General features: G+C 49.4%; 1 protein-coding gene across 1 annotated transcript in view; it reads left to right on the plus strand.

The window, feature by feature from the left end:
- PKD1 (polycystin 1, transient receptor potential channel interacting) overlaps positions 1-26,229 on the plus strand; it is a 99,584-nt gene that overhangs the window by 21,598 nt on the left and 51,757 nt on the right. Inside the window, 5 exon segments of the mRNA XM_030001267.2 lie at positions 19,803-19,874; positions 20,965-21,036; positions 22,411-22,580; positions 24,707-25,375; positions 25,684-25,867. Coding sequence (XP_029857127.1) covers positions 19,803-19,874; positions 20,965-21,036; positions 22,411-22,580; positions 24,707-25,375; positions 25,684-25,867 — 1,167 coding nt within the window.

A 26,229-nucleotide genomic window follows, 5' to 3' on the forward strand; every position in this document is an offset into this window, starting at 1 on the left:
GCAAAAACCCCTGTTCAGTCTCCAGAGAAATTGGCTTTGTTTAAAAGAAAAATCCACAGTAGGATGCTGAAGTGTGATGAGACGTTTAATACGACAGCTTTTAATGTGATCAGGAAAGGAATACCTCCCAGTAGTATTTGCAGGTATTAAATCATTAGGAAGATTAGCAGAGTTGCAAGGCCTTTTTTTCTCCCTAGACAGTTTATTCCACATAATGATGTTTTAAAAAAAGGATTATAGGCATTGGTCCTGTGGGGAAAGGAACAGACACTGTAGCGATCCTCCCTTTAACAGATCACTGACATGACCTGTAGTCCGAAGTGAATGAAATTATCCTCTCTGTGGTTCCCTCACAACAAAATCAGACCAACTGTGTCTCCATTATGTGTTTAATTTGAGAGAGAGACATCCCTTTTCCAAAGTTGATCCGAGAACGGAGTCTGCAGAAAGAGGCATCTCCTTGTGAGGAGAGGGGATGTGGGTACAGCCAGCCTGTCGCACCAGCTCTGTGCCCACTGTGGTCCCATAGGAAGCAGACTGGGACCACCGAGCCTCTTTCCTGTAAGCTATGGGATAGCTGCTGTGATTTCATCCTATTTTTCCCCAGGCTGAGTTGAAACAGATGCTCTAGAGATAATGTGTTCTTGACGTGAGAGCATGTGTGACTTATATACCTGTATGGATAATATATATGCCAGGACAGGGGATGATGCCTGGCACCAAGCTGTGGAAGTTGTGAAGGATCAGGGCCTTCTGTGTCTTGCCCCAAGGAAGCATGGAAGTTCTCCCTAAGAAGCACGCACCTTCTGCTTTCTCAGCTGGTGGTGGCTTTTGAATGCAGCCCCACTCGGACTGCAGCATGAGTCCTTCTAGGCAGCAGGTAGTAGAAAGAGTCTGCAGTTGCTGAAGGTCTTGTGGGCTGTGGTAAAGCAGCACAGAAGCTATGTTTCAGCCAGCAGAAGCAAGCCCAGGAGGGTCTTTGACTGAGCCAGAGGTCAGAGGTAAATTGTTTTCATTGCTCTGGACAGGTGGAGGTCAGTCCATGTCAAGGGGAAGAGTTGAGCTGAGGGGAGCAGTGTAAAAGCAGGTTATCTTGAGGTCAGCTGCATCCTTTCAGGATAAGCTGATGACTTGACTGAAGTATTCTTCCAGAGCTCTTTCCAGGGATCTGTCCTTTGGTCTCCACCCCGTACCTCCAGATATGTTGCATAGTGGATTTATCAGCCATTAATATTTGGCAGAAGTGTGGACAGTTATTTGTCCCAGGCAGGTCATGTTAAAGCTTTGGCTCTCTCCTATCTGGAGTTTAAATTTTCCAAGCAACGGGTAGAGAGTTAGATATGCAAGTCCTGGTTAACCCATGAGATCCAAACCCTTCCTTTCTGCAGCATCGGGCTCATATCATTCCAGCTGTATCACTGCTAACGTGTCTGTTGTGCCATCTGTACCCTTTGCACGTTGAGGAGCTGTTGGCATCTCTTAATGTACAAGTGGAAACGAGTGGATCCCTGGGGTACATCTCTTGGCTTCAGGGCTGAATTTGTCCCATCGCTGCTTGACAACTTTTGTCCTAAAATTCCCTATAATACTTGCGGGTTTGTACTTTGCTGTTCTCAGCAGGAACACTTGTTGGGTGTTTTGATGTGTTGGGCAGGGAAAGACCCATCTCCTCTCATGAGCGAGATATGACTAAAACCCAGAGTTTAGCTGATAGTGATGCAAAGAGTGCTAAAACCAGGATGGGTTCAGAGGAGGACACTGAGCTATGCTGCTGTGCACAGTGGTCCAGAGAAGAACCAGAAATGTACATCACCTGCACCCAGGCCTGGCACATGATCTGGCTTGATGAGGACCTCCACCATGCTGGCAGCACTATCTGCAGACACTTAGCCTGACAGCCCACTGAAGAAGCCCAAAGCATGGCCGGTGACCAGAGCAAACCTCCTTTGATGGCGTCTGGGCAATGGGTCTGATCTGGCTGCTGGAGGAGCCTCAAGAGAAAGGAGACTTCCATCTTCATGCTTTTCCTTGAACCTCCCAAGAGGGAAGGGTGGACAGTTTCTGTGGAGTATGCGGTCAGCTGTCTCTGCTGAAGCCTCTGTGCTTCTACCTAAAGCAGGATCAGTTAGGTGATGGAGGATAAGGAGAGTGGCAGGGGTCCTCAGCCCATACGTGCTCCGATCCCGGCAGCGGAGGCATTGCTAGGGAGAGGAGCAGTGTTGTGTGGTTTCCGTCCTACATGTGCACCTTCCAGTGCCCGTGTCCCTTCTTGCTAGAGCAGCAAAAGGAACTGTCAGCTCTTTCACTGCAACAGCAGAGAAAGGTTCTTCTGGAGATCTCGTGCAGGGGACAAATGGGTTACTGTTTCCCACGCCTGTTCACAAGGTCTTCTAGAGAGGGCAGCTCTGCTGCAGAGCTCGCGGCCCTGCCGAGGCCCAAGCAAGCTGCTCACTTCCCTTTGTACCTACTTTGGGGCCTCTGAACATCAGCATTTTTTGGAGCAGAAATATTCTGACTGCATCACAGAAGACTTTCTAATGCTAAAAGGAAGCAACCCAACCACATACATTATTAATGCCAGAAACATGCAAATGCATTTTTTACTGGAACCAGCAGATCTATATTGGGTTCTAATTGTTTTTTGTTTTCAGAAGGAAAATGTTTAAGGATCTATAGTGAGCATATTCCAAAAACATTCAGAGCAGAGCCCTCCAACCCAAACAACCACATTTGAAAAAATGTGGAGGAGCTCGTATCAGTATCAGCATCGGAACACGGAGGTTAAGGAAAGGCCTGCCCTTCAGCATCTTGTAAACCATTTCCCTTTTCTCTGTCTGTCTGTCCAGTTGCAGAGCAGACTGGCTCTGGGCTTTTACCATGCCCTGTGATTTATGGCACATAACGTCAACCAAAGCTGCTGTTTAGTAAATTCCTTGAGTGTTTCTGTTCCAATAGGAATTCATGGGCCTGACTTTGAATTATGGCACCCTTGTGCTAGAGAGGCGTTTACAACAAAACAGTAGATTGGAAGCCCTTTCTCCCTGGCAAGCATGGAAATACTGTTATCTCGAGCTTCAGAAGGAACTGTAATGCATGGAGACTACCCGAGACACAGGCCCACCTGCCACCAGAGCACCTCTGCCGCTGGTCAGACTGCACACCTCCATTTGGTTTAGGCCGCTTAATTAATGAGGTTTGTTTTTTTCCCCCCTTAGATAGAGAAAAATTTTAGGATTGATTCTAAATCTCTGTTATTGCCCAGCTGACCAGGATGTGAACTACACATTCAGGCATTTTCTCCAAAAGGGTTTTATTTAGCTGATAGACACAGCAACTCCTGCAGAACTGCTGCCTGGATCCTTTAATGAAACATATATTTAGGCATTTAAAGCAACAGTCCCAGATTGTTTCTGTATTTGATAAAATGTATTTGAAGAAGAAAGTCCATTTGGGGGCAAAATACCTGTTTGTCTCTATGTGTGTCTGTGTATGTATATATCTGTTTGTCTGTCTGTCCATCTATCTAATTTCAAACCCAGAATATTGTAACACCCAGGGATCCAGGGAGTGTGGAAATGAGCCAGGAAAGGAAAGGAGATGTGCTTTAGGAACTAGCATAGATGATATTTGTTGGTGGATACTGCAGCGACACTCAGAAGTAGAAGAGATGCTGCAAACCTGAAACCTTGGCCAACATTTCAGAAGTCATGCCTCATGTTGCATGCCCAGCCTTAAACAGAGGGCAAAGATTTGTCATCTGCAGACCCACAACCCTTCTGCTGGGCTCAGCATCTGATGGGACCCCCATTGGCACAGTGGTCACAGCAGTCTGGTAGCTTCTGGGTCTTTCTTTGGACCACCTGGAATTGTCCCAGTGCTGACCCTGTGGCTCACACTGGTCTGACTGTCCTCCTCTCACACTCCTCTCCTCACCTCCCATTTTCCCATCAGCATTCTCTGAAATGTGTCATCAGTTCCCATGTCTCTCCTGCCTTCACAGCTCCCAACAAACACCGCTCCGGTCACGCCACCCCGTGTTCATGCCATGTACCTGGGGGGAGGCAGTGAAATTTGGCACAGCCTGGGCTGAGCCCTCATCACCTGGAAGGGCTGGGTCCCCTGACACAGCTGCGGACTAGGAGATGGGGAGGTCCTCATCAACAAAGTTTCTGGCTATGTTCGTGGTATCTTCAGCCTGATGAACAACAGAGCTTTGCCCTTGTTACTGCTGAGAGAATATCCCTTCCTGAGGGCCTGCAGGCTTTTTTCTCGTTGCTGTAGCACAGGACTTGTTTCCCTTACATACTCATTTCACTTCTTCTCTTCCTGCTGCTGGTACAGGCTGCCAAACGTTTTGTTTCTTCGTCCCCCATAGATGTGTCTGCATCCACTGCTGTTTGTGTTCCTGCTTTCCTTTAGAGGCTTTTTTTCTTTTTTTAACATCAGCTGCATTTTTATCATATTTGGATCCTATGAGTTAAGAGATCACTGCACAGCGTGGGGCGAGGGGGAGGATGCTGCACAGATAACACCTCTGTTCTATCACCTGCCCCGTGGCTGTCAGGAGCAGACCAGGTTGGCTGAAGACCAGTGCCCAAAGGGTTTAACCAGCAGACCTATAGCTTCCCCTCCTCTGCAGACCATGGTGGGAAAAAGCCAAGCCTCCCTCCGGCTCCTCTGGTGCTGATTTTGCTGTAGAGGGCTGTGCCAAACGCTGCTTTTCATAGGTGACTGAGAAACACCCTTTGTCCTTGTCTCTCCTGGGGTTTTCTTTAATACAAGAAGAAATTGAGCACCTGGAAGAAACGTGGACCCCAGGCCCGGCTGATATCTCTTGAAAGAGATTGCATAGAAGGGAATGCTTGTCCCCATGGCCAGCGGCAGCGTGGCGGGGCAGCGGGTGTTGGGTCCCTCGGTCCCTCCTGGCTCTCGGTGAGGGAAGGGGAGCGGGGCACCGGGATGGGGCCGGAGAGGAGCCGCGCTCCAGGCTGGAGCTGGATGAGCGTTACATAACGCACCGCTCCGCTCCAGAGACACGTTCAAATGATTAATTTGAGGCTCTGGCAGCCGCTTCCCTGTAATAATATTTTAAACATTACTTTTCCACTGGTCCTTGCCAGCAATCGTTATTTTGCGCTGTGGAGGCTGTAAAATTTCACTTCAAGGATGGGTTTCACTCCCGTTACAAAATGTGTCTGGAATGTGCAGATGTTTCCTTCAGGGAATAGCGAGCCAATCCGCTCTAACACATCATCCCCATGGGGAGGACTCAACGTGCTAAGCAGCCCTATTCACAAAATCACAAACAAACACACACACACAGAGCCCTGTGGAGCTGTACCCAGGCCGGGCATGTCGCTCAAAGCCCTGTTGATGTAAAAAGCCCAACGTCTCTGCTGGAGCTGCAGAAGGCTTTGGTCTGGGCTGCTGCTGGGCTGCAGGGATACATGCGCTGGTCGCAGAGAGGTCCTGCTCTACAGCCTGCGGGAGCTGTGCATGGTGTTATTGCAATTGGCTTTTACACAGTGCCACATATGACTGTTTTCTGGAGATGAGTTGGAAGAACTACGAAAATTTTGTCTTACTGGGTGCAGATTAACGTCCTGCAGGTATCCAAGGGGTGTGCATGCCAAGGACAAAGAAGAGTTGCTGTAGATGGGCCAGAGTTAGAGAAAATGGAAAGATGGGATTTAATTGAAAAAAAAAAGTTTGCATGGAGTGAGGAGAACGCTGAAGTATGCTTTTTAAGGAATAGCCACCAGCAGATGGGAACCCCAGCAACTGGGACTTCAAATTAAGGCTGTAACCATCCCTGAGGAATATCTTACGGGGCTGGTCCTGCTTTTATAGGAGGATCCAGGAGATCACTCATTTTTTACTTGTGTAATTTTCTCTTTCAGTATCATCTTTACTGCATGGGATGGGAGAACAAAGCTGTTAGGGGCATCAGGTCCTTAAAGAGGACCCCTTAAAGGGGTTGTCTCTCGTGCACACGGGGATGAGTGCCCGGAGCAGATCTGCTGTAAGTGCTGCTGGAGTGCCCCTGCTCTGCCCCATGCTGGCTGCTCCCCTCAGTTCTGAACCTTGTGCCTCCTGCATGGCTGTTCCCATGTCTGCAGGTCAGGATGGACAGTCTTTCGGGGATGGGTGCTGTCTTTCTGCCGCTCCAGACGGTATATCTGGGCTGTCTTAATCTGTGTTGAGCCGTGTTGCTTGAAACCCTGACTCTAGTGTTATGAGAGCATTTTGGGCCCATAGCATCTCTAGGGAGAACCTCATTTGCAGTGCTAGATGGGTTTTGGTGATGGGGTCTGCCCTGGTCCTGATGTGCACCTCTGTATTAATCAATACACAGGACAACCTTACACCCTGCATAAAATCCAAGTGGAGCCTGGAAGAGAAATGAAGGCAGTTAGGGAAAATAAACATACAAGATACAGTACTGGGAAAGAGAAACGTTGATAGTATGGCCTGAGAGCTTAGGGCTATCAAACACTGATAAGCAAGAGAATGCAAGCGAAAGTCTGTGGCCAGCAAAGTTGAGGAGAATAAAGAGTTTTTCCAAGCATATTGGGAATTAAAGGAATTGAATTATACTGGTCTGTTAATAGATGGACATGGTCAAATTATCAATGAAAATACAGAAGAGGCAGGACTTTTCAGTAAATATTTCTGTTTTCTATTTGGAAAAAAGCCAGATGATGTATTTGTATCATATGAGGATGATGAAACACTTTCCACTCCAACAGTAACTGAAGAGGATGTTAAACAGCTGCTATTAATGTTAGACCTTCTTAAACTAGCAAGTTCAGATGTTTTGCGTCCAAGAATTTTAAAAGATCTGGCTGAAGAGCCCAACGGACTATTAATGTTCTCTTTTAGTGGGTTTTTGGGCAGTAGAGAAATTCCCAAGGACTGGATCAAAATGAATATGGTGCCAGTGTTAACAGAAGGTAAATGGGGTGGTACAAACATTTATTAGCCTGGTGTCCTGATTTTCTAGGACAAGGAGAAACAATACAGTGCAGAGCATGGACATTAGCTAGAAGTTAAAGGGGATAGTGTAATTAGTGGCAATCAATATGGAAAATTCACTTATGGAAAATAGATCTCATGAACCTTTGCCTTTTAAGTAAGTTTACAGATGGAGTGAATGAAGATGATGACGTTGATGTAATACACATATGACTTCTGTAAGGTATTTGACTCAATGTCACATATATTTGTTAGAAATTGGAATGAAAAAAATCAGCACTACATATATTATAGAGATTAAATACTGGCTTCAAAATGTAGGAATAAACCGGAGTCATCATGAAGAGCTGTGTTGCACTGAAGTCTCAAAGATTGATTGCTGACTGCTTCCATAGTGTCAACAGACTGGAGGAAAACGAAAAACATCAGTGATACTGTACTGAGAGTGCCAAAGCACAGAGAAGGAAACGGAGCTCTGCTTTGGTTGGAGAGGTGGTCACAGAAAGGAGCAATGATGCTGCCGAGTGTAAGATTGTACATCTGGGACCAAGGAAGGCAAGCCTGCTGTGTAGGATGGGAGCCTTCTCCTGGAAGGCAAGGACTCAGCCAGGGAAGGTGTGGGAGTTGAGTGTGCAATGAAGGATATGGCCACCAAAATGATTAGTGCAGCCCAGGGATGTGTAAGCAGAGGACTATGGAGCAGAGGGGTTGTATTTCCTGGTGCCCTCACTTCATGGACATAGTGATGCCCTAAAGAATCCAACTTTAAAAGCCTGTCTGAAGGACTGTCTCCTGCGAGGCAGCTGGTGTTTGCTGCTCTAGAAAAAAGGTGGTAGGTGACTGCAGCCTGGGGAGTATTTGTGGTTAAAACCAGAAAACATCATAGAGGGACCCTCAGTTCAGTGGACAGGTGGCGTGAATCCTACCCCTGAGAGCTCAAGCTAGGCAAATTCAGACCAGAAATAAGCCTGACTAACACTGCTACAGCTTACCAAAGCTGGTGGTGGCCATCCCATCCCTGGGAGTATTTACATGAAGATGGGAACGTTCCCTAGAAGGTTGGGGAACTGCTTGCTTAGGCTTGATGCAGGAATTGTTTGTGAGGAGTCTGATGGCTTGCAGTATGTGATTCGTTGAGATAAATGATCATGTTAAAAGTCTGTGAGTCATTCTCCTTGCTCTTTGTTAGTGCAAGAAGCAGACTGCCAAAAGGGAATGGTTAGTAGATTTGTGTCCTGTTCCCCCCTTCCCCAAAACTGGCTCATGTATTGAGTAGGTCCCAGGGCTTCAGAACATCTGGAGACCCTGTGCCTCACTGAGGAGACCACAGAAAGCAGACATAACATCAGGATTGCAAGGAAAACACAAACCGGATTGTGCTGCAGCCGTGGTTTGGCCAGGTCTTGGGTCCTGAACATGTTGCACTTTTCTTTTTGCTCCAGGCTCCCCTGGCTTGTGGATTTTCTGTCGCAGGCAGTGGGCTGTGAACTTTGTGGTTATGCTCAGCATCATTGTTTTCACAGAGCAGCACCATTTATTTTGTGCTATTTTTGAACATATCAAGTGCTAATGTGACTGCCCCAAATCCCAGAGTTTTCTCTGTGGAGAAGAAGATAAGTAAGGGGCTCAGCATCTCTCTAGCACAGGCTGTGCTGCAAAATGTTGCTGAAAGTGGTTCTCCATCGCTAACAACACACTACCAGGCATGGACCTGGTTGAGTCTTCCTGGTCTTCACTTGCCCTTTTCCCCATCTCAGCTATTTTTAGTTAGCATCCCATGCTTTTTGCTGAAGTGTGTTGGTGAGAGCCTGGAACAGGGAATCTCTTAAATGAAAAGAAATGTTGTTGGTAAAACATATTGGAGATGAAAATCTATTGACAGACAGGGCTAAAATACACACAAGAATGTTTTTCTTAAGCAGCCACCCAGGAACTTGGAAAACTTGCTCGTCTGTTAGAGATTGCTGTTAGCTAAAGGTCAAACAAATTTGTACTGTCGGCTACAAAAGGGAAAGCGTTTGACGGAATGTTATCACCCGTGGGAAGTGACTGTTGAGATCTGGCTACAGGGCCAGTGTTACCAGGGGTGGGTGGAAATCTGGGTCCGTTTCAGCACCGAGGCGGGTGCCGGCGGGTCTGTGCCGGAGCCCGTGGGGCCAGGCTGGTGGCTTCCCTGGTCATCTCTGCTCCATGTGCCCCGCAGGAGGTACAGGCTGGGGGATTTTGGAGCAGGACCTGGGGGTCTGGAGCTCAAACTTTGCAAACGACTGAGGAGGAAATAGCTGCAAAATCTTTCTGTTAGGTCCGCTTGCCTTTGTGCTGCTCTGACAGCGGGAGGTCCAGAGCCGGGAGCATGCCGTGCTCACCCCCAGCTGCTCCCACACCCAGAGGGATAAAGGGACGCGGTGATCCTGTCCCTCTGCCACCTCGTGATGGTTGGCCGTGAGACTTTCCCCATCTGTTCTCACGGTGTTTTGGATCCAGGGTGCCCTCTTCGTGTCTGCTTTACCCGCCGTGTGTGGGTGGCTTTGGCTGGTAGGTGATGTTACTGCTAAATCCTCAATCCTTTGTGAACCCCAGTAAGGGCTGTGTTTTGCTGCCTCGGGGCTTTGTTTTCTTCTTGGTTTTGTGCTGCCGGTGCCGTGCAGCGCCTGACAACGTACTGACAGTTCTCCCAGTGTGAGAAATGAGAGAAGTATTTCCCAACTGTTTGAAGAAATTACTTTTGATCTGATACTGCCTCACTTATCAGTCTCACTCTCTCTCAGCTGGCTTGCGCTCTGAATTCAACTAGGAAGTGGCATTAAGTTTTTTGCAAATCTCCTCAGGGCATTTCAGATGATCAGGCGGTCCCTGGTTCACAGCTCTCGTGCTGTATCGATGCCCAAGTTGTTCCACTGTTCCTTTTGGGATACAAAACACGGATGCCCCAGAAGGTTTCCAAGGAACAGGCTATGCAAATATTTTTTCATACTGTGTCAGTGTTTGCAAACTGGACGTGTGCTTTGGAGAAGACTTTTCCTGGAGTTCTCTGCGTCTCTTGGCTCCAACTCCTGTGTCAGCTCAGCGATGTATTGCTGCTATCGGTTCAACAGCATCCAGAGCCTCCTGCATCCTGTGAACCTTGCCTGTGGCTCTCGTTTGTTGTGTATTGCAGAACTCATGGTGCTGGGGAAAAAATAACATTATGTTTTTATCATTTCTCACAGAGAAATAATATCCCTAGAGGACAGCCGTCCAAGCAAAGGCCTCACATTAAAATAAATACAAATAGAATAATAAAAAAACAGGACCTGAAGATTATCTACTCCATCCCCTGTCCCAGTGGTGAATTAATATCAACAATACCTAAACATTTATGGAAAACTCTTCACTTTCTGTGAGGAAGATTAAGCACTTAGTAGCTCAGCTGTGTAATTCCTAAATTACAGCTTGCAGAGGGCTCACTTTTCATGGTAAAATAAAATATCACTGGGCTCTGAATATGCTGACTTGGAAACACTCTGGGTTTTCAAGAGACCGGAGCTGGGCATTGAAAGAGCTGTGTGTTGGCATGCAATGCCACAGGACGTGGAGGCTCCCTGGACAGATGCTTTTTTGGGGAAGAAGTGGGTATCTGCGTGGAAAGTAGTTGGATTTGGGCTGCAGGCGTCTAATATGGTCTGCTTGAGCTCTGCCATGTGTGCTGGGAAGATACTTGGTTTTATCGCATCTTTGGTTTCTTTGCAAACTTTCCATGAAACAAATGTGTATTTGTAGCGCTGGCATTTAGCTGGATGAAACTGTAGACGGCTTGTTTACGTGCAGCACTAATTATGGACATTAGCTTTATTTAAATATTTGGGTTGCTGCTTTCCCAAGCTGAAGGTCTTCCCTGTTCTCATCTTTTAGTGTGATGTTGCAGAGGCAGAGCAGGTCTGGGTGATGCCTGATGTTTCAAGCCTTATTTTATGCCACGTTAAGTCACCTCTTGGCAATGGAGGGGAGGACCACGTCCAGCGCCAGCTCCGGTCAATGCCGGCTTCTGGTGGCTCAGGTGGCTCAGAAGGTGGGACCTGGCATGAAAAGCCTCTCTCACAACAGTGGCCGTCCCTGTAGCCAGCTCCTCGTCCCACCAGAGCGCCTTGCAGAAGCTCTTGCTGACCTCCACAAGCACAGGAGGCCCCTGGTGACTCCCCAGTGCCCCCCTCGCCTTTGGCTCCATTGTTTTGGGAATGAGGAGATGAAGTCAGTTGCAGTCTAAGAATAACTTGTAAAATGAGCCGTGCTGTGGGTCCCTGTGCAGACAGCAGCGCTCTGGTTCCTGGGAGCCTCTTGTGTGAAAAAACACCCACCCAGCCCTCCCGGCTGGGGAAGAGGGACGGAGCGCATGATGCCATTGCCTATGAGCCGGCCCTGCCAGAACATGACGTCGCTCCATGAGGTAACACCGTCCCCTTTGTTCGAGTGGCTTCATCCCTGGTCCGACTTTATAACCATATTTGGGAAAGTCTGCGAAAAGCTGCTGGCTGTGGGGATCCGAGGAGCCGCTCTTTGAGTCTCAGCTGCACTGCAGACAGCTCCCACCTGGAGGGTCAGGACGCCCTGGCTATGGTGGGGATGCCCTGACCGCGGTGGGGATGCCCTGGCCACAGTGGCGGGGAAGCCCTGGCCACAGTGGCGGGGATGCCCTGGCCGCAGTGGTGAGGATGCCCTGGCCGCAGTAGTGGGGATGCCCTGGCCGTGGCGGGGATGCCCTGACTGTGCATCCCGCAGGCGCACACAACCTCACCTCCTCTGTCTGCTCCAGGGATGGGGTACAGGCACAGGAGCAGAGGGAGCGTGGACAAGCAGCAGCTGGTAGGGACTGCCATGTCATCTGGGGTGTCCCAAGGTCTCAGCTCGATCTCGTGCAGGACTCGGGGATCAGTCTTTCCCATGCTGCTTGAATCACAGGCTCTTGCAGCCCCTTTTCCTCAGCCACCGGCAGGGACACAGACACCCACTGCCTGGCTTGACCCTGAGCTCACTCGCTTTGCCGAGTGCTAAGGGAGCGTTTTACACTGCCCTGTGGGCGGCCATCTGCCTCTCAGGGGGATCGTGAAGAACCTGTGGCCCCAACCCAGCGAGATAAGTAGGATTTACTCCTACAAATCTGAGGGTTGTGTTGTGCTGGTACTCTGGGAGAGGCTTGCGGCAGGATGAGGCAAGGCAGTGAGATGGGGAAGGAGCATTGCTTCACTCCCATTGCTCAGAGGGGAGCCCGCAGTGATGGAGTGACCTGCTTGTGGTCCTGCAGCGAGTCTGCAGTGGAACTGGGAGTTACATCTGCGTCTGCTTTGTGTCAAACCCAACCGTCTCCTGGCACAGCTGCCTTGCAAGGGCATATGTGAGAGTGCTTTGCGGTTCTCCCAGGAGAGCACAAAGCGCACAGAACATTGCAAAAATGTTTGTATCCTTGCCTTACATTTTCGTATCAACAATTATGATTTTGCCGTGGGAAGAAAAACATTTAGTTTTTAAATGAATATTTGCGAAAAAGTCTTTTGGGGCAAATTCCTTAGAGAGGGCTAAGACTTGGACCAGCATTTGAAACTCATAAATTCAAGTTGAACGAATAAACTGTCATCATGCTGTGACAGCCTCGGGGAGACGAGGGTGCTCGCCGCCGTCTGCCAGTCCCAGCGTGCAGCTCTCTGCTCAGGACTCGCTCTCAGCAGCTGCCGGTGTCTCCTGTTGAGCCTTTCCCTGGACAGCCCTCCATCTCATGCATTTGCTTCCTAACAGCCTTGCTGTTCTTTGGAAGCTGATCTCTGCAGTGGAGTCCTTGGGCACACGGATGAAATGCAGCCTCCTCTGGGGTGGGATGCATCCGTTCAGAGTGAGCCACTGCTAAATGGCTTTGGGAAGGAGGGGTGAAACCCACCAGCGAAGGGCCCTTCTTTGTGTTCGGCTGCAGCTCTCGGAGGTGATGTGCGGTGGAGCTGGAATCCCTTTGCCTTGGAAAATCCCCGCTTCAGTGTGATTGAAACCATTAGCTGGTGATGAAGATCTCCCCATGCTGTTGCTCTCCTGTCTGTGCTGAAAGGCTGAGAGCTCATCGTGCAGGAGAGCTGTTCAGACTGTTCCTCCCAGCCTGCCTGCTGGGGTATCCCTGCATCTAGTGCAGGATGACAGCATTGCTCCCTGCACCCTGCACACAGAAAAATCAGTGGTTTTTTAGATTTCCATAGCCACTGTGGCAAGAATCTCTTATTTCCCCTTCTGCACACAAGTGCTGTTACTTTTACTGTGCTTCCTATGAGAGGTGCAAGCCAAAAGACAAAGAAAAAAAGGAATCAGATCAGCAAAACCCTGTAATTTTTCCTGGCTGAAACATGCAAAAACACATAGGGTTTTTCCTCCTCTTTTCTGGAAAGTCTGTTATGTATGTCAGGCAGTATCAGCACAGCACTGCTGCATGGGGCACCATGCTGCTTTTTATTCCTGGAGTCTAGAAAAGTGTTTGCCATGGTAACACATAAGACAACGTTTCAGCTGTGCAGGCGACCCTCTTGGGCAGTTTGCTGCTCTGTCAGCTGATGGAGGGCTCTGGAAGCAGTGGGCTTCGTTGTGTCTCACAAACCATCTCACATGTCCCTCTGTCACTTGTCCTCTCTGGTTCCAAGGTGTGGAACAGTGCAGCCTGGCTTTTGGTGGTGGTGAGAAATGGGAGCATTGCTGGGCATTGCTCGGAGCATTTCTGGGCAGCTGGTGCTGCCTGTGGTGTTTTCTGTGCCTCGGTTTGCTGCTCACTTTAGTCGTTGCCTGTCCTCCCTGGTTGCTGCAAGGCTTTATCCACGGGAACTGCCAGGGACTGAGCACCTTCGTATCCTGAAGGTGAAATTCAGTGGATATTTTGGCAAAGTACGTAGAGTTGGGATCAGAAAGGGGGAACTGTTTCCACTGGAAGTTGTGCTTGGGAAAGAGGACTGAGGCAATCTAGGAAGGGCTCTGGAGTCAGGAGTGGAGCAGAGAAGATAAATAAGAACAACTATGCAGTGTTCACAGTGCAGAAAATTAGGCAGTATCCAGTGAAGCGATGCATCTAGCAGGTTTCAACAAATGAAAGAAAGTACTTTTTTAAAGTACATGAGTTACGGAGCTTGTTGCTGTAGGCTTTTGTGGAGCCCAGGCTGACTCAGGAAGGGGAAGATGGCATTGTGGAAGATCAATCTGTTGGTGGCTGTTAAATACGACAGTCCAATGCAGTCTCTGGCTCCGAACATCCTCGGCTGCTGGCTGCCAAGAGCTGGGAGGTGTGTTGGGGAAGGATTGCTCATGGATCTCCCTGAACACCTGGTACTGACCACCATTGGGGGGTGGGATCTGGGGCAGGATGGAATAGAGAGCAGAGCTATTCTGACGTCCCTGCAACCACACCTGCTGTTAAAACACAGTGTCTGGGCCAGAATGGGGCCCAGCCCTGTCCCCAGGACTCTTACTTGGGTCACACAAACATGAGGCAAATTGCATTTTGGGGGGGGGTTGTCCTGGATCAGGGAAGACTGGCTGGTTGGGGGAGGCTAGTGGGAAGAGCCCAGCCTGGATGATCCACAGGGAGAAAGTGCTTTTCGCCGAAGGACAGGGTCTCTCTGTTGCAGGTGCTCCATGTACTCACCCCATGTGTCCTGTTGGGCCAGCCCGGCTCAGGAAGATGGGCTGGGAGATAGAAAAGCTTCTCCCTTGCCTGCAGGCTGCACCCGGCAGCCTGGAGGGCAGATGCTTTATCCCTCCTGCACTGTTGCAGGCCCCTTAGTGGCCACTGTACCGGCTCCTGTGCAGACTCTGGATGGAAATATGACCGTACCCAAGCTGCCGTCTTTCCCTAGCACCTCTGGAGCTTCACTGACCCACAAAAAGCTTAGCTTTTATTGTGGCTTACAGACCTGGAGCTTCTTTTCTACTGAACCGCTGCAACTCTCCCCCAGCCTGCACGCAGGCTCCTCTCCGCACAGACGCTTCTCTCCGTCTGTGGATGCTTTTCCCATTACTGTTCTGGCCGGGCTCCATGCACCAAAAGGGCTGGGAAAGGCACAAGCCAGCACTGCCCCCCCCCCCTTCCCTTCCCTTCCCTTCCCTTCCCTTCCCTTCCCTCCCTTTTTTGTGAAATGAAGGCAGAGCGGGCCCACAAATGACATAATGAGAGCATGACATCAGGCTTGGCAGGCAGAGGCGTGCTATACTCTGCTCAACATTATATGTTCTGTGGAATTAAGAAAAAAACAGCCATGCACCAAAAAAAGCCTGTCCACCACAGCGCTGCAGAAATAAACCCCCTGGCTGCCCTGGGCTTGCAGCTGCGAGGCCATGGAGCCTGTCTGAGCATCACGAAGGGACAAAGCGGGTGGCACCAAGCCCTGCTGCTCATTTCCATCAGCAGCTGCTGGAGGGCAGCAGCTATGTGAGGGCACGCCAGTGCTCGATGCTTTTTACCCCCAGAAGTTACCCGACCCCATCTGCAGGAGATCTCGCTGGCAGTTTTTGTGACTGATCCGTCCTCACACTCCCGGTGAGATGGGCTGCTGCTAGCCCTGCGGTACACGCAGCTCTGGAGAGGTTGGGTGGCATACCCAGCATCACACAGGGAGCTGGTAGCAGAGCTGAGATTGAGCTGAAGGCTCCCAAGGCTCAGGTTGACGCCATCATTACTAAATGTTCCCTTATCTGAAGCTTCACCTTCCCCACACAACCAACTCCTGTTCCAGAAGAAGTATTTTAAAATCTTCCTTTGCTTGGTGTGTAAGTTAAATGTGTCTGTTTGCTGGGGCATTTAGGGAGCTGCAAGGGGAGCTCTCTGTAAGGCATCTTTTGCACAGTTTTTGTTCTATACCGTAGTTGTTGGTGGGTTTTGGTGCCCCTTGTCCCACAGAATGCGGAGAAGTGAGCAAGCCCTCCCAGCCTCCTCTGGCATTACATGTCTCCATTTTATAGGTATGGAAACTGAGGCAGGATTGAGAAGTTGTGAGTTGCCCATAGCTGCCCTCTTCCAGGCAGCACAGCGTGTTCTCAGTATCCCCCATGGCACAGTAAACTAAATTTTTCTTTCTTCTCGTGGAGAGGGCGGCAGTCTGTGTGCGCAGTGCATTTCAATGGGGAGCCTTGTTTTCTGCTGGCTTCAGCTCTGCTTTGAACCTGCTCCGAATTTTCTCCAGCCTGGCGGTGGGCTGGGAAAATACAGTCGTGGCAGTTTGTGGCACTGAGAGGCTGAGCTCTGTCCCACAGCCTTTGCGTTGGTTTTTATTGCTCAGTATTTCCTGATTTAATTTTTTTTCTGCAACCTAACTTGGTTCACAGCCATCTTTCCCATGCCAGGAAGGCATAATATGATTTTCCATACAAGTTGGAGAGGGACCAGTGGGAGAAGGCAAGCAGGCAGCTGGGAGCCCCAGCTCACTGACTCGCAGCTGGAGGTGGCAGGCGCTGGCATCCGTCACCGTTCCTCACTTCTCCAAGCTGTCCTGTCAACGGGAGCTCTGCTTCCCTTGCAGGCTCTGCACCGAGGAGGTCTGGGGAGGTTGAAAGCTGGGAGGTTTTATACCGGTTCCTCATCAGATCATGAAGGCAAGGGTAGAAAATAGCAAGGGAATTGGGCTCTGGTTTGTAGGTAACAGTGGGTTGCCATCTAGTGCCTGGTCTGGATGGAGTTCAGCAGTGTCTGTGGGTGCTGGATGGGAGCTCAGGCTGTGGAAGACAGAGGGTGGGAACCAAGGTCTTGGGATCCCTTGGAAAGCATGTGAGCTGTAGTTAAGTGACAAAGTGTCAGAGCGTAGACAGAGCTTGGGTTAATTACAACCTCCAAGAGCTCAGAGCATCTCGCAGCCTCTGAAGCAGCCTTGCCTGGGAACTGAGCCCCAGGTTTCTCCTTTGAAGCCTGCTGGTGGAGCTTCTCTCCATGCTGTGGGTCAGTGTTGGCTTTGGATGACAGTAGTGGGTGCAGGATAGATGGGTGAGCTCAGATGGTACTATCTGACAGCATCAGCTTGGTGTGTGCAGAATGACAGCCAAGCTGTACTATCAGGAGAGGAGGAAAAAGGCACAGGAGCCCTCTCCAGCCCTTCCACCATGCCGCCGTGGAGGCTCACTGGGGCATGATGGTACTGATACCCCAGAGACACGATCCGAGGGGCCTGACGCCCTCCCAAGCTGTCCTGGCCATATGAAGCAGCACAATCCCTTGAACAAATCAGAGGGTTGAGGGTTGTCACTTAGTAGTTCATGGGGAACAGCTCCTCCCGGCCCTTTCTGAATAAAACCCACTGGCCGCAGCCACAGCACCAGACGTCCTGCACCCCTTGGGTCCCCACTGGATCACTCCTGTTCACCAGGAGCTCCTTCCCCAATGCGTGCCGCTCAGCAGGCAGTGACATCTAGTGTCAGTCCAACACACTCTGTAAAAGCAGCACTGAGTGGGGAATTACTGCCTGTATTTGCATTTTACCTCTTTGCTGAGGCTGGTGGGAGCAGCTCTGCCACTGTGCATCTTCCTGGAGCAGGTACCAGGTCACAGTCATCCCTGGTCCTGCTCTTGGGTAGGCATGGAGCTGACTGACCCCTGGGAGTCAAGGATTTGGGGTCTTAGCCTTCATTTATCTGAAGTTTAAAAGCTTTCTCTGAGGTGAAATGGAAATAATGATAAGGGATGTTTGTAAAGGGCTGGGGAAGGCTCAGGACCAACCCCTCCATGCCTGGCACTGTGGCAGAGGGATGGAGATGAGCAGAGCTGTCCTGCTGGAGTTGTTCACCTCCTACTTGGGAAGCAGCAAGATGGGAGAGATGGAGAGAAGGCTGCAGAGAGCTGCAGAGTTGGCGGCTGGGCTTGGGGCTGGGTGTCCCAGTCCCCTGCATGGCTCAGGTGCCTGCTTGCCCGATTCTGCCATCTGTGATGGTGAGAGCTTCACCCTGCCCTGCGTGCTCTCTTCTCCATGCAGCCAAGCAGTGCTGTTGGAAGAGGCTCTTTGAAATGGCCAAGCCCTGATTTTGTAGCAGCAGAACAGTTTGGTTTGGAGGTCTCTCTCGTCTGGGCAAGGAGCAAGAAGGCGTCAGAGCTGAAGCACCATTTCCTTCTGTCTTGGGCTTGAGGGGCTGCCTAAAAACTAAATGGGTTATTTCCAGGTATTTCAAAGGAGAAGAGAATTAGTTGTACTGGTCTCCCTGTAAGGTAACTGGTCAAGTAATGCAAGAAGGTGCAGAGGCAGAGGAGTACAATTTACGGAAAATGCTCAAGGAGAGGTGGAGCAGGAGCCTCCCTGAGGAAGGATCTGACCTGGCTGGCAGCAGTTGGGATTCCAGTCCAAGCTGTCCTGTGTGTTTGTCTTGCAAGTGGGCGCTGGAAACGGGTTTGGAGGTGACTTTCATGTCCCCCATGCAGAATGTGACTCCCATGTGGTCTGTGTCACTTCAGCAAAGGATGCTCTGTATTCTTTAACTATTGTCCCAGCTACCCTGAGACAAAAGAGCACTGGCTTGATCGAATATTTTTGCTAGCATCCTTTTTTTAAGTGTATTTATGAGCTTTTATTTTGCACATTTCTTGGACTTCTTTATTGGTGTTGCTGGTGAACTCTTCTGAATCCACTCTCAGCTTGGCAAAGAACTCTTGGACAGCAAAATTAGGGAAAATAAACTCAAACCTTTTAAAGAGACATCCATCCCTGTTACTTATCCCCAGAGTTTCCTGGAATCGTATGTAATTTTCCTGCCAGTTTGGCAGAATTCTTTTCATTTGGATAAATTAAGTTTAAATGTCAGATCAAACCAAGAATTAATTAATTAGGGGATAAAAAATAAGAGGTGAGACAGCAAGAAGAAATTACGGGAAATGCTTGTAGGAAAAAAGGTGAGAAGGGAGGTGGGCAGGAGAACGTCTCTGTTGACACGGCACGGCTGTGGCTGCTGTGAATCCAGCCCTGTCCGCCTCCCTGGAGCTCTGCCAGAAATCCTTGAAGGATAATAACGATTGCATGGGCTCGGAATAAGTGTTTTGATGCTGCTAAAAGAAGGTTTTGGCCAAAAGAGATTCATCTGAAACCAAAGAGTGAAGTTTATTGGAAACGAGTGGAGACGGATCAGCGAAACTTTCACTTCTTAGCTGAGTGACATTTTAAAATTGAAAAAGAGGACGTGGGGTGAAAAGAGAGAGCTGGACTGGAGGACAGAAACAATTTTGCTTTGGATGAGTTGAAGGCTATTGGTGTTACAGGGAGCAATTAGAGATTTTTTAAAGCGGTATTCCTTTTATAAGGACAATCTAACCTGATTTTAAACAGAAAATATTCTTTGTTACTTCTTTCCTTTTAAGCTTTTCCAAAGAGAGACGGAAAGATCTTTAAAATGAAAAAAGCTGAACGCATCAATTGTGTAATTAATGATCAGTTCTTTGGCACTAGAAATGGACTTGGAAGTTCTGCAGAAATTTTTCTCTATGTTAATTACTATGTTAGTCTAAATTATTTCTTAATTACTTCTTTGAACATACATTAGACTTGAATATTTTTTTAAAAGGATACATCAAATTTAGTAATACATTTGTCATGTCTGTAATTACTCTAGATACGCTGCAGAATGGTATGCATATAATGATAGTCCTAATCTGTATCTACACATTATACAAAGCTTTGAGCAGCAAATGGTTTATAGCTGGGAAAGGCATTTTCTTTGGCCAGGAGAAATGCTCTGCTTTAACACACCAAAACCTTCCGCTCTGGAGTCTGGAAGGAGTTTGGAAAGAGGCTCTTCTAAGGTCTGGTAATGGAGGAATGACAAAATGAAGTTGAACGAAAGCTGAAAATTGTGTTTTCTTTCTCTAGGGATCTTTCCAATAACAAGATCAGTGGTTTAGATGTTCAGATATTCGAAAGCCTGACTTCTCTGGCAAAACTGTAAGTACACACTGCACCCTTCCAGTCCTCCAGCTCACCGTGCACGTTTGAGCTGGTACCTAGAACACATGCTTGTGTTTCACAAGTTAGCCTTGTTCTTGCTTGACCTCATCTGTCGAGCCCCAGATAGATGTGTTCATGGACTCCTTCCTCAAGGCATTTAGCTGCACAGTCCAGTGATTCGCTTATTGGCATTCAGAGAGTTGGGCAGGATTTGACTTGCTGTACTGCAAGATGGAGAGGAGATCAAGGCAAGAGAATGAGATTCGTCGCAAGATGTTTGTTAGTACATGGAAAATTATAAAACTGCAGTGTCCAAATCCCACTTGTCTTCAGAGGGAATCTGAGGGTCCTTTGAGGAGCCTGGCAGTAGTGGGGGAAAGGCCCAATGTCCCACCGCTCCCCACACCTTGAGCTGTCCTGTTTCACTAAAACTACCCAGACTCTGTCTGGGCCAGGAGAAGAGGAGAGCTTTGATCATTAGCAAACTCACTGGTTCAGCTGCTGATCAGATGAGTTTGCACTGTTATGTGCTGATGGTTCATAGGGAAGATTACCTGTTTTTTAAAGAGAAATTGGACTGTCAGATCAAAAAAGACACCCATACAACAAGCCCCAAAACCTGCTTTGGTGGTTCCAGCTGAGTACCTGGCAGCTTGGAGAGCCTGCCATCTTCACACCTCAAAAATCTCCTAAAAGGAGGACTTATGGAAGGACTTGGAGCACTGGAACTGGATTTGAGCACGGGAACAGGCTACCTAAGGAGGTTGTGGAGTCTCCATTCCTGGAGATACACAAAAGCAGTCTGGACGTGGTCCTGGGCAGCCCACTCTAGGTGACCCTGCTTGAGCAGAGGGGTTGGACGAGGTGACTTCCAGAGGTTCCTTCCAACATCAGTCACACTGTGATTCCGTGACTTAGTGCCTGGCTGGGTATTTTGCTATCATATGCATGTGGCTTTTGAGACTCAAGGTGTTCAGAGGGTAACTACTACCCAAGCAGAGCTTGGGACGAAGGTTGATCCTGTATGTTGGCCAGGAAGTTGTTACCAGCATGATGAACTTTCCTTTTAATTTTCCCTCTTTTACAGAGATATAAGCCACAACAAGATTTCTACATTAGAAGATGGAATATTTGATAATTTATTTAATTTAAGTGAAATGTAAGTTCATCCTCTTTGTTTCCCAGTTCTTTATTTAGACCTTTCCTTGAAACAGCTCTTCCCTTCCTGGTGGTGTGGGATGCAGCGCTGTCTTGGGGAGACCTGGGGCACATACCCAACCAAGCAGCTGCCTTTTGTACTCTTCTCCAATTTCTTCCTCAAGCTGTGTCCTGCTCCTGGGTCCTGTTGGTGCCCTTCAAGCCTAACCTCTTCCTAGACTTTGCTTCTGTCTCCTGGATACCTCCAACCTCTGCCACTGCCTTTTTGGCTTCCCTGCTTCTCTCCCACTCCAGCTCCGCTGAGGTTCTTGTCTCTGGCCGTGGTCTGGGTCACACTTACTGTTCTGTTTGTATGGTCACACCTTGGGACTGGGAGATCTAATGAAAAGGGCACTGACCTGCAACATGGGAGACCCTGACTGAGGTGTCTAAGTCACTTGAAGGCACTTCAAGATGTTGTCCCTAAGTGATTCAAGTTCTTAGGCCTATAACTGAAGTAATTAAAATCTGTGCCATTATGTGAAGGGAGGCAAGGGGAAGCCACACATTTCCAGGAGAGATACATGAAGTCACAGCACAGAATGGCAGTTATGTGTCTGAATGAGCAAAAGGATTAACCACATGCAATCGCTTTTGGCAAGTAAGAAAAAAGCTCAGCCACACATTCTCCCTGAAGACAGGGCACAAAGGGCATTTTCAGCTCTGCATTTTTGCTTACAAGTGGCACTGAAAAGACAGAAGGTCCAAGTGAGTCTGTCCCTGCTAAGGCTGGCCGGCAAAGTGGTGCTTTCAGTATGAAAATCCGGGGTTCAGCCCCTGCGGCGGCCCGGCCCAGCTGGCGTCAGCTAAACAAACAGCTTTCCATCTCTGTCCTGTTCGCAGCTGAATGCCAAAGGCTGTAATTTGGATCAAGCTTAGCTGCAATTAAAGTTTCCATCTTTTCATTAAACTGCCACATGGAAAGATTATCATTGACTTTGCATTTCTTTTTTGACAGATCAATTTTATTCTCTTAGCTATTTTTTAATGGAGCTGTAAATAGTCTCCCTTAGCTGGAGAGGCTGCCATTACATCCAATGGCTGTTAGATGGCAGACTATTTTAAATATAAGATTGTGTCTGTAATTTGCTTCTAATTGCAACAATTATTTGTAGAGTTAAAAAAGTACTTGGAGTACTTGCCTAATTCTAGCCTCTAGAAAAATCATGTTAATTATTGCTTGATTCCCTATTCATTAACTCCCCTCGCGGTTCTTTCTGAAGCATTTCAGTGGAGTGGCACAGATGGGAACAGTGAGGGATCTGCACACTGCTGTAATTAACACTTCGCACATGTCAAGTTAATGCCTAACTTTTGTCTGATCTCCCCATTACAGAAACTTAAGTTGGAATCCATTTGTTTGTGACTGCAAACTTTCCTGGTTGCCCCGTTGGGTGGAAGACAGAAAAGTGAAAGTTATTCAAGCGTCAGATACGAGATGCACCCACCCTCCTGAGGTGGCAAACCTTTCCCTCTTCGATGTCTCGTTCGTCAATGCTACTTGTGGTAAGGAAACGCTGGGGGCTGTGGTGTGGGAGATGACTAAACTGGTGGGAACAACGGGCCCAAGGGCAGCTGGGGATCACATCTAGACTTCTTTAGACCTCAAGTCACCAGTTCTAATCTAATTAAGCAAATAATGGTAGCATATGACTGTACCCTCATGCCTTAAGGATTGAGTCGGTCACACCAGGGCTGAGATCAGCAAACCCGTTACAGGCCAAGGTTCAGGCAGCCATCAGATGACACTAGCTCCATGACCTCCAGCCTTAGGCTTTCATTCTCTCAAACTTTGAACAGTCTGGCCTTAAGCAGTGAAATCTCATTGGAGTCGATGGGACATGAGGACATGCTAAGTTGAATCTTTGCAGGTGACAGGGCTCCACGTCGGGAGTGTTGAATGGACACTGCCCGGATCTACAGCCCGTTGCCTGCTCCGGGTGCATTTTTCTGACTGCCTTGGCTAGCAGAAATGTTGGGCAGTGTTTAACTGGAGAATGGGAAGGGGAAGCCCTAAGAAACCTAATCCTGCCTGGATGCTCAGCTATCTTTAAGTAAGAGAGAGGGAGGGACAGTGAGTGCTCCCCCCTGCAGGCATCGGGCATCTCCTTTAATGCATGACAGGAGGATGCAGGGCTGAGGGCTGAGGGAACCAGAGCTGGTGGGAGCCAGCTGAGCCGCCCGGTGAAGTGCGGTGCTCCCCAGGGCCAAAACCTTGGTGGTGGTTGCTTCTCCTTCCCGGGCAAAGTTACCCCAGCCTTGCAGCACCTTGCAGGAATTACGGAGGGGAATAACACCGGCACTGTTATTCCCCTTGATAAGATAATAAGTTGTTCCCCTCTTGAACTACTTTAAGTTACTGTGGAAACAATAATGTGAGGCTGTCTTCTGGGTAATTCAGTGTAATGGGAGTAGGCTGGGGACAGCCTGCCAGCTACTGACAGTTGTTACTGACCGGCAGGGAATGAAGAAGTATGACCAGGCCGGTGTTAAAAAGCAAAGTGGTTCCCATGCTGTGGTCCTCCTCACGGGACTTTTCTTAAGAAAAGTGCCTCAATGTTTGCAGGAAGGCCGTGGAGAAAGCCGGACAGTTGGATGGATTCGATCTGGGAAGATCACACAAGGCCGGAGCCGTTGAGATGTTTGGGGGGAGATGTTGTAGCAACCGGCAGAAACAGAGGAGCAAACATGGCCTGATGCGTGGGCAGAGCTGGAGAGGAGGCCAGGCAGTCCCAGCTGGGCTGCGGCTGTGCACGCGGCAGAGGCCCTGCCTGAGTGTTTGTGGCAGAGAAACATCCCACCCCTTGCAAGCCGGTCAGGGGGAAGTAAACTCAAGGGAATGAGCTGTTGCTCTGAGAGCAGGGCTGTTGTGGCTGCCATCATTGTACGTGCCTGCGTGTCCATGCGTGTGCGTGTTTGTGCTCCCTGTAGCCAGGCATAGGTTGTTTCTGTGCATCCTTCCCATGAATGCATACACGTGCATCCTTCCACACTCCTCGGGTGCAGGCTCTGTGTGCCATTGCCCTCTTTTCTAGCACCAGATTTTGCCTGCAAGTAGGTGGGAAGCTCTTGGCTCTCCCCAGGGAGGAAGGTGGCTGCAGCGTCTGCCCAGCTCCAGCGTGGGCCTGGTGGAGGGTCCGGTGGTGTTTCCCCCATGCCCCCGATGTGCCACTCTGCCCAACTGTGTTTGGTTGTAGACTTGTTGCTGGAAGCCCCAGGCAGCATGCAGTGAAATGTGCTGCACCGGACCAAGCCAAAGTACAGCCAAGGGACAACCTTTTCTCCGGGTCTTACTCGGTGGCTAGTCCTTTGAGGGTCAGACTCAGCGGCTCCGTGTCCCATGGGACTGTCAGGCTCTCCAAAGACCCCTTTTATGTGCTAAGTGTTGCTGCTCCATAAATCTGTGTGACTGGCTTGTTATTTCTGTCATCATTAATTAGCATGAAGAGTTTGGAAATTGTTGCTGAGGGATTAAAGACCTCCCAGGCAAGTCTCAAAAAGGAAATGCTTGGAGTAGGAGCTGCCCAGGAGAAGTCCATTCCCAGGGGTAGCGGGGTGGTGTCTCTTGGAGGGTTTCACCAAGCCATGGCTTCAGTGTCAGTTTGCAAGAGGATCTTCTGTTCTTTCTCCAGGAGCTCAATACGTAACGTGTCTGACAAGCAACCACACAGAAGGGGCTGAACTTGTCATCGTCTTCACATCTGTTCACTCTGGGAACCTCACTGAGGAGACCTGCGGTGCCCTCTGTTATGCCGAAGACCAGGAATACGGAGGTTTCAGCACCCAGGGGCAGTGTTTGTGTGGTACTGCCCATGAAACAAACTCTTCCTCCGGTTGTTTGCCATTTTGCACTGAGCATTTGTCTGGGCAGGCCTGTGATGGCCCATCACTCGTCCCCTCTCCCTTCCAGGCACAGCTCCCTGTGTCCTTCACAGGACTCCAGCCCCGGTACAGCCTACACCAGGCCGTGCTCTTCAATGTCAGTATTCCCATTGCTGTCAGCACTTTACTGTGGGAATTTGGGGACCAGACAGAGGTTCTCAACACCACTGGAAATGCAGCTGTCCACATGTATGCCTTACCTGGGCAGTACAATGTCACTGCCACCATCTTTGTGGGCACCAAGGTCTTACACGTGCAGGCAGAAATTGAGGTGGTGGCCTCACCCCAACAGTTAGAACTGCAGTGTCCTTCCTTGGTCAAGACGAATGAGAGTCTGGACATACGGATCCGCAACAGAGGTGGCACTGGCCTCGCGGTGTTGTACGGTATCACCACAGAGGCTGGAGAGCTGGGCAGAGGTAAGCAGGGTTGGCTGGGTGGGTGCTGGGCCAGGGAGGGGTGGCACTGGGTCCTGGGACTTCCCTTTCCCTTCCTTCCTAACGAGGAGTAAGGGATGACTCCTTTGGGCACTCCTCGCTCCCCTGACTGACCAGGCTGTGTTTTACACTGTCCTGGACCAAGAAGATGACTGCACAGAGCGCGCTTCAACAGCGAAGGGGATTTATGGGCTTCAAGAATGATGGGACATTCCTGGAGCCTTGCTCCCCAGATTGGGTTGGGGGCCCGCAGAAAGGACGTCATGCTTGTGTTGTTCTATCTCCTGCAGCAGTTCACCCCATGTGTCCCCCGGATGGCTTGGTTTTCCCGGGCAATAACCACTGCTATCAGCTGGTGGTGGAGAAGGCTGAGTGGCTGGAGGCGCAGCAGCACTGCCAGGAGCATGGCAATGGAGAGCTGGCTTTTGTGAGCAGCCCTGAGATCCAGAGCTTCTTGGTCGCTCATGTCATCAGGTAAGCGAGGAGGGTAAGGGTTAAGACTTCCTAGGGACAGGTCTTGTGTTCCTGGGGTCACACCTGCAGAGGGGTCCAGAGGGAGGGTTCCTGTGCAGCCAGTCAGGCTGGAGAGACACTCGGGTCCAGGCTGAGTACGGGGAGATGGTAGGGGTGAGGCTGCTGAATAAAGAGGAGGAATAAGCAGAGCTTGAGCCCTTGTTGAACTTGGCTTCTTTGCTTAAAGGCTGTGGAGGGAAGAAGAGGAATGGAGCAGAAAGGCTGGAAGTCAGAACCAGGAATCGTGGGGTTGCTGCTGGTGGGCGTCTTGTACCCTACGTTTGTGCCTCTGCGTGCATCTGAAATGGTGCAGAGAGGTGCAG

This window comes from Aquila chrysaetos, chromosome 25, assembly GCF_900496995.4.
Source record: "Aquila chrysaetos chrysaetos chromosome 25, bAquChr1.4, whole genome shotgun sequence".
NCBI lineage: Eukaryota > Metazoa > Chordata > Aves > Accipitriformes > Accipitridae > Aquila > Aquila chrysaetos.